The sequence below is a fragment of the Mustela nivalis genome, assembly GCF_964662115.1.
Source record: "Mustela nivalis genome assembly, chromosome: 8".
In the NCBI taxonomy this organism is placed as follows: Eukaryota; Metazoa; Chordata; class Mammalia; order Carnivora; family Mustelidae; genus Mustela; species Mustela nivalis.
Genome location: NC_139027.1, coordinates 119,477,942 through 119,486,295, shown reverse-complemented (window position 1 = coordinate 119,486,295; position 8,354 = coordinate 119,477,942). Strand labels below are relative to the sequence as shown.

The 8,354-nt window shown below is 47.4% G+C and overlaps 1 protein-coding gene across 22 annotated transcripts in view; it reads right to left on the bottom strand.

Annotated features, from left to right (window-relative positions):
* Nucleotides 1-5,947: 5,947 nt before the first annotated feature.
* Nucleotides 5,948-8,354, bottom strand: part of DNMT3B (DNA methyltransferase 3 beta) — a 41,400-nt gene continuing 38,993 nt past the window's right edge. For all 22 annotated transcript variants that reach the window (XR_014315712.1, XR_014315713.1, XR_014315714.1 and 19 more), the window contains one exon: nt 5,948-7,577. Coding sequence is in view for 18 of the 22 variants with exons in the window: in XM_082745940.1 (XP_082602066.1) it covers nt 7,436-7,577 (142 nt within the window). In the remaining 4 variants the exon portion in view is untranslated. The remainder of the gene's footprint in view (nt 7,578-8,354) is intronic.

The following is an 8,354-nucleotide window of genomic DNA, read 5'->3' as shown; positions in this document are numbered from 1 at the left end:
CGTACAGGCTCGTCATTGCGCGCCGGCTCCTTTTATAGAGAGGGACTCAGGCACGCGCCGGGGGCGGGGCCCGGTCAGTGATCGACGGCTGAGGCGCCCAAGGGGCGGGGCGCCGGCCGCCAAAGCACCCAACCACGTGGTCTGACAAAGCCAATGAGATCCCGCCCCAGACCGGGTGTGACTCCGCCTAGATGGCGGGATCCAGTTTGGATCTTCCACCTCAGGAGCTTCAAGAATTGGTTTTCCGGGCGCCTGGGTGGCTCCGTGGGTTAAGCCGCTGCCTTTCGGTTCGGGTCATGATCTCAGGTTCCTGGGATCGAGTCCCGCATCGGGCTCTCTGCTCAGCGGGGGGCCTGCTTCCCTTCCTCTCTGACTGCCTCTGTCTACTTGCGCTCTCTGTCAAATAAATAAATAAAATCTTTAAAAAAAAAAAAGAGAATTGGTTTTCCAATGAATTTCTACAAAAGTGGGTTATCTGGGGCGCCTGGGTAGCTCAGAGGGTTAAGCCTCTAACTTGGGCTCAGGTCATGGTCTTGGGGTCGTGGAATCGAGCCCCGCATAGGGCTCTCTGCTCAGCGGGGAGCCTGCTTCCCCCTCTCTCTCTGCCTGCCTTTCTGCCTACTTATGATCTCTCTCTGTGTCAAATAAATAAATAAAATTTTTTTAAAGTAGGTTATCTGATAATAAAGATAATTGATAGGCACTCTGAGGAACGGCCTCAGAGATACATTCTGTGACCAGTCTGTACTGACTCTGTAATCGCGTCATCCGTTTATTTTCCTTAGTACTTGTGAAATCTTGTTTGTTCATTTATGCCTTTACTGTCTGCCTTTCCTTAAGTTCCACAGAAGCAAGGATCTTCTACGTCCAGTGTCCCAATGCCTGACTTGCTGAAAGAATTAAACCTACTTTACAGAAAAGGAAGCTGAGGCTCAAAGAGGTCAATTGACAGCATCACAGAAGATGACCGATTGTTTTTGAGCTGGGTTTTTGTCTAGATATCATTTATTCATGAAAGTTAAATTAAAAATTCTTTAAGATAATAATAATAATAATTAAAAATAAATAAGTTTCCTATCTGGGAGGGGAGGCAGAGGACAAGACCAATGGCTCAAATCACTGTTTAATCACAAACCAGACTTGGGTGCTAATCAGGAGCTATGTGTGGCAAAGGTGACAGCACCTAACACTGAATGAAGTAGGGTCCTGGAAGCCTCCTTCTGGGTCAAGTCTTACCAATTAATCGCCAAAACCTGCAAGGAGCTGGGGCAAGAGCTGTTTTATCGACTGGTCTGGAGGTATTTCAATTTTTTAACCACCAGAACTACCAGTTGTCTTCCCGAAATTCAGCACTCCAAGAGTACATCACAAGGACCCTGACCTTACCCAAGCAGTTTGGGAAGGCTCCTAGAGGTGATACTTGCTCTAAAGATGAAATGTTAACCTAGCAAAAGATTGGAAGTAGGAGGGACGCCTGGGTGACTGAGTCAGTTAACCGTCTGCCTTTGGCTCAGATCATGCTCCTAGGGTACTGGGATCAAGTTTGCATGGGACTCCTTGCTCAGCGGGGAGCATGATTCTCCCTCTGCCTGCCACTGACCCCCAGTTGTGTCCTGACAAATAAAATCTTAAAAAAAAAAAAAAAAATTGGAATAGGAAAGGGCAAACCAGAGGATACAGCAAAGAGTCCAGTAGCCTAATGATTATAGCAATAATGGTAATGCTGGCATCATAGGGTACTGACAGGAAGCATGGGTAATTGAGTAAAAACATTCACAAGTGCTATGGAGCAACGTGAATTACCTCCATTTTAAGCACAAAGACATGAAGTTTCCGGCAGGCTAAGTGAATTTCATAAGTAACAAAGCCAGCAGGTCTGGGTTCAAATCCTGACCCTGCTAAGAGAATCACGAGATGTGTATAATCGTCTTAGATGACTTCTAGCACACTGTAGATGCTCTCAGTAAATGTCAGTGGTTCCTGAGTCTCTTCTGATTGTTAGTATTTCATGAACTTCAATTAGTTGTCAGCATTACCTAAAGGCGACTTTGGTTGGTGGAGAGCATTAATGTGGAGGATGAGACAAGTCAAGAAGGGCCTCAACTGACAGGCTCGAGTTTGGACCCGATTCTGGGAACACAGGTCATTTCCAAAGTATTCTGAGCAACCACCTCCAAAATAAAACTCATTTCCTTCTCAGGATCTGCTCCCAAAGAGATGAGAAAGGGGCATGTGATCTGCTTAAAGTCTACTTTCCTCCCTCAGGAGGGGAGTAGTCAAGATTATCTGGGTCAGATTCAGCCTTGACTGCAAAAGGCAGAGAGTGATAAGAAAAAAAAAGTATCTACCCAGAAAGACAAGGAGCTATGGGGACTTCAATAGTGTCTTTTAACCAACTGTGTTAACATGGACGTGGTATCATAACACAGGTAGACATTGTGAATCCCCTCTCCAAAAACAAAACAAATACTAGGACTTCCAGGCCTAGGTTTTGCAAATGCATGACAAGTTTACTGAACGAAAAAATGGTATTGGGAGGTCTCAGGTGCCTTAGGGACCTCACAAGCTCAAGGGGAAGAGAACTATAAAAATAAATTTTAATACAGTGTTTTGTACTCAAATATACACAGGGAAGGGGGACTCAGATTAGGGAATGGCTCCTAATCCTGCCTAGAGGCAAAGAAGGCTTCCCTGGAAGAGGCGAGAACTGAAGTCTGGCGAGGAGGCTGTTCCAGGCAGAGAATAGCATGGGCAAAGACTCAGAGTAAGCAATCACCAGCTCCAGTAATACCAGCCTGTTTCCTTTCTGCAATGCTGAGACCGCAGGATGAACCCAAGCTCACAGAGCACAGGTGCTTATAAGGTCTGAAATACCAAGATCTATGCACAGCTCTGTTTGTATGTTTCACAACTAAGTTTTATTTTTTTAAAAAGATTTTATTTATTTATTTGATAGACAGAGATCACAAGTAGGCAGAGAGGCAGGCAGAGAGAGAGAGGAGGAAGCAGACTCTCACCGAGCAGAGAGCCCAATGCGGTGCTCGATCCCAGGACCCTGAGATCACGACCTGCGCTGAAAGCAGAGGCTTAACCCTCTGAGCCACCCAAGCACCCCCCACAACTAAGTTTTAAAAATAAAAAATAACAAGTGAAGTGTGTGGTTCTGGAATGGATACCAGACCAGAGTTTTGCAGCAACTGGCAAAATCTAAATAAGGCCTATAGATTAGGTAAGGAAGTGACTGTTCATTTCCGGATACTGAAAAAATGCACTGTGATTATGTAAGAAAATGTTCTGTTTTTTTAGGAAATACACACTGAAGGATTTAAGGGTAAAGAGATATCATCTCTGCAACTTACTCTTGAATGATTCAGACAAAAACAATGTAGAGAGGATGACAAAACACACGTGGCAAAACAGCACTTGAGGAATCTGGGTGATAGGTATTTAGGAATTCTTTGTACTTTTCTTGCAACTTTTCTGTATATCTGAAATTTTACACAAAATTTAAAGGAATCAGTACAGTTAAACAGAAAGAAGGAAGAGAGGAGCAAAAGCAGATAGGAGGGAAGAAAGGGTTAGAGGAGGTAGGCTGGAAGAAGGTAATCAGAGAAAGCAGCAAGGAAGGTAGGCAAATTGTACTCCGGGCTGCCAAGCATAGCAGGTGATTTCGAACTCCAGCAAAACAAACAAAACACACACACCAAAAATAAACAGGTGCCGGTGGGACCAAGAATAGCAGGCCACTGTGGCTTCACAGAACAGACTCCAACTCCTTCACCTCTGGCTGTGTGGCCTTGGGTCAGTTATGGGACCTCTCTGAGTCTTAGTTCCCTTCCGGGTCATCAGAGCAGTCAAGGCCTCACTTTGGGGTTGCTAGGAAGCTTCTCCAACCGTAACAAAGCAGCTGCCCTTTACCCAATGCTTCCTACCCACAAGCACTCTCCCACATGCCTCACATGCCTTGATCATTCGATCCACAATCAACCCTGCAAGGTTATCTTCACACTTTGTCAAACTAAGGCACTCGGGAGTACACGGAGCAACCCCAAGGTCACAAGTTAGGAGTGCGCGAAGACCGGGTAGACACCTGGTCACACTGCAGTCATCAAGGAGCATGTGCAGGGATTGAACAGTTCTCATTCAAGCAGCAGTTGGCTGGAAAACCCAATGGACTGAGGTCAGGTAAGGGACCGTGTCTAGTGGGCACTTACCCCGCCACCAAACAGCTATGAACCAGTCCCTGCAAGATCCCTTTCAGCAGGTCTTTGGGGTGGCAGATGCCAAAACCACCCCCATCTTCTCTCCCTAACAAGGACCAGGGGACCACAAGACGATGTTGTGGGCAGGCAGTGAGGAACACATCAAATACTATTGTCACTACAGTTGGCATCATCAGCCCAGCTTCTGGGAAACACCTGGGAGGTTACTGCCCTGCCCTTCCTTTTTAAGGTTTTATTAAATACAAATAATTATTGGATGTCACCACCACTACCAATACCCAGGCATTAACACTGTATTGACTAATAATGGCTTTTGTTATCACCATGCCATCCAGGTCCTGTAAGGGCTTACTGCATGCACACACATCATGCCCTTGAACCTTCACAGCAGCCCTAGGGGTAAAGTAACATTTATGGTCCTTACCTGTTAGAGATGCAATCTTCCTGGCTAGAGCCCCAGGCAACTGAAGACTGCTTCAAAAAGGGCCAACACATGACCAACACAAGGTCTAACTCCAAACCCAAAATCAGAATGTTCTTCACGTCCTCCCCTTGTCATTGTGCCTGGGATCATGCAGATGCAAACAGAACCCCCAACTTGCACAAAGAGCTGCCCCTCCAAAGCCCACCCCCACCCTGCCACAGGCAAGCTGTCTAGACAGACTGGGCCAACCCAAGAGCCCCTCACCTGCAGGGGCAGTCCACCTGCGCCCTTGGGGTTTCGAGGTCGGGGCTGTTTATTTTGTCTCATCCTGTGCTGGTATTCTGTGCAGCACTGTATACAAGGTGGCTTAATAGGGCAGCAGAGGCCCCTGGGGCCCCAACACCTCAGAGAAGTGCCAGGCCACTTGATAATTGCTGAAGGTCTCACCATGGTGACTCACACACAACACTTCTCATCCACCTCTCCAACATTTACCTTGGTAAGCCACATAACTAGTGCCGTGGCAGTGGCCAGAATGAGAGCCTTTCTTCCATTTGAAGGGACTGAGAGGCTCCAGGTGACCAAAATGAGTGGAGACGTATGGGGGATCAACACTGGGTCCTGGTCCCTGACCAAAAGCTAGATCTAGTGATGGGACTATGGCAGGATGGGCTGGGGGGATTGGGACACAAGGCTAAATGGACCAGGTAAACTGTAGAGCAATGGGTACACACTCCAAAGAGCTGTGGCCACAAGCAGCTAGGCTGGAATCATGGGGCCCACCCCAGCCAGTCCAGTTACTGGACAGAGACAGGACAACTTGGGAGCAAGGCAACCAGATGCAAGGTCAACCACAGGCATTAAGAACTGGGGAAAACAGCCCTGGGATTCTTGAGTCATCAACAATCTGGATCAGCTCAAGAGCATTGTCAGGTGGCTGTCCCAAACCTTAAGCCTTTACATGAACTGAAAAGCTCCAGTCCCTTGTTTTGAGAACCAAGGTTTAGAAACTGACTCACTAGCCCAGCAGCACAGAATTCTTGGGTTTTACACAAGTTTCAATGAGAAACTCAAGTTGGGGCCCAGAAACCTCCACTTTAATGAGCCTCACAGAGGAAGCTGGTATACCGGAGTTTGGGGACCAGTGTTCTAGATCACTTCACGGGATCACACCAGTATTTCCTGCACTGTGTGCTTGCTGCATGAACCAATGACCAACTTGAACTCCCACCTTTCCACTTCACCAGGCCCTCTCCAACATCCCCAACCATCTGACCTGGAAAGAAGGGACACCAGACTGTTAGAGAAATACTGATTTTAATTCAACATAAGGTAAACTCTAGGCATCTGTCATCTTTCAGCCTAAAAATTAGCAAAACTGTTGAAACAAGGCACAATTTTCCCCCATACTTGTTATGTGGCTCCAGTTACAAAAAAAAATTTATGAAAATGTTAAAAACATAAAAATATAAGTCTGTGATTTAAAAAAAAAAGTGTATAAAAAATTCCCACCAAAACCTGTCAATGTTGTTCCTGATTCTACAAAATAGCACCAGTAAGAAGAGTAAAAGTTGTTAAAAACCATTACGACAGCATTTCTGAAATGCAGCTTGCCCGACCTCCCGTCCCCCACTAAAAACTTCTCATGGGATACAAAAGGACTTTAAAATCTCTGGAGGGAAGATTGAGCTTTTTTATTGCAGTTTTCCCCCTGCAATCTCTGAGATGAGGGGAAAGGGCGGGGAATGTGCTTCTGCCCCAGCTGTCACCGCTGCTCAGTTTAGGAAAAGGCTGAGGTGAGGTTTCGGGGCATTCTACTTCTCATTTGGGGACCTGTGCCTGCAGAGTAGTCCGGAGGGTGCATTCCCGGGGGAAGGGGATGCCTTCCCTAAGCCTCCTCCTTTGCTCCCTTCACACGGGGCAGACAAAGGGAGAGGAACAAAGCCATACCTGTCTGCATGGTACACAGCAGCAGATAACCCAGCCCACCCCTTCCTGAGCAACCTGGAGGGTTCTATTGCAGTCACCTGGAGGGGATTTAGTGAAGGGTGGCTGTCCCCTTGGGTTTGTTGTTGGGGGAGGGAGGCGGGGAATAGCCCTGAATGTGATGATGAGGTCATCCCTGCTGACATCATCATCATTGTAGAAAATACTCTACATGGACCCTGACAGCAGGTCCCAGCCCTTTACACTGAGGCCAAGGGAATGTGCTGGGTAAAATTCAAGACAGAGAGGCATCCTTTCCTCTTCTGCTAGCCCTAGAGAAAAACACACACCCAGGGCCCTTAAAATGTCCCTCAGCTACATGTCTACCACTGCGTGCTCCTGGAAATAAGGAGCTACATATGATTTAAAAAAAAAAAAAATATATCAAAGCCTTACCAGTAACTGTCTCGGGTGATTTTTCAGCATTAACCTGAGTATTGGAGAGCTGTCGGCACTGTGGTTTTGGTACTTTAGCCATTGTTTCTCTGAGCAGTAAACCAGGAGGGAAAAAAAAGCCATCTTACTACCTACACTTCAAGTTTTAAAAAAGTTTTCAGAGAAGACAAAATGAGCACCGTGTTTGGCCGCTCCTAGCGGCTGGATCTGAATTGTGCAGAAGGAGGTGGCAGCACCTCAGACTCCCCTTGCCAGGAGGGGGTCACGTGGCGCTGCTCCTGCCAAGGTTGTGTGGCGTGACCCCACAATGCTGAGCAGGGGAAGGGTAGAGCGTGGTCTGTACCTACTGGGTGCTGGCTCTACCCAACAAGCCCCAGTGCTCCTGGGCTCAGGGTGCCTGGGAGGGCTATTCACAGGCAAAGTAGTCCTTCAGGGGGGCGAAGAGGTGTCGGATGACAGGCACACTCCAGGACCTCCCAAGCAGCTTCTGGCGGGCACCACGGCCCATGTTGGACACATCCGTGTAGTGTACAGGAAAGCCGAAGATCCTGGTGGGTGGGTGGGGGATGGGCACAATAAAAAGAAGGAAGTCAGAAGCGCCCCTTCCAGCATGCTTACTGCCTCAGAGTCAGTCTCACATGAACAGCATGGCACTGCTCTTTCTGCCCTGTGTCCCATACTTTCCATCAGGCCAACCAGGCCTTCCCATGAGTCCTCGTTAACCCTCAAGGTCAGATCAACCGGTTCTTCAGAACACGAATAATGGTGCCCTCACAGAGGGCACGGTTCCTCTAGGAGGAGGTCTGCTGTGTGCATCCCCAAGCACTAGCACTGCGCTCCTGACACATAGCTGGTGCTCAGTGGACCTTGCCCATGTGACTAAGTGAGTGAATGAATGAATGCCAAGGAAGCCAGACAGCAAGCAGACAGACATGTACCTGCCTTCAAACCGCAAGAGGAGGAAAGGGAATTTCCTTGAGAAATAAGGACACTGGCAGAAATGGATCATCAGATGCTCAGATAATTAACCTAAGAACACCAAAATGTTTTGCATTTTCTTTCCCTCTTAAAAGCCAGTTGTTAGATCAAGGGCCAAGCTGGACTTAATGGCAGATGGCAACTAAATATACCAAGAGCTTCCTCTATGGGATTCTACCGGGCCTGTTAAGACGCTTAAGATATACCAGTCTGAGGGAAAACCTCAGTCTTTCCTGGGGTTACAATCTAATACTAAAAAGTACACCAATGGGCCAATGGCTGAATGGGTGTTAAGAAACATGCCAAAGATGGAACAACTTGGGCCTATACAGTGCCTGTAAGTGGGC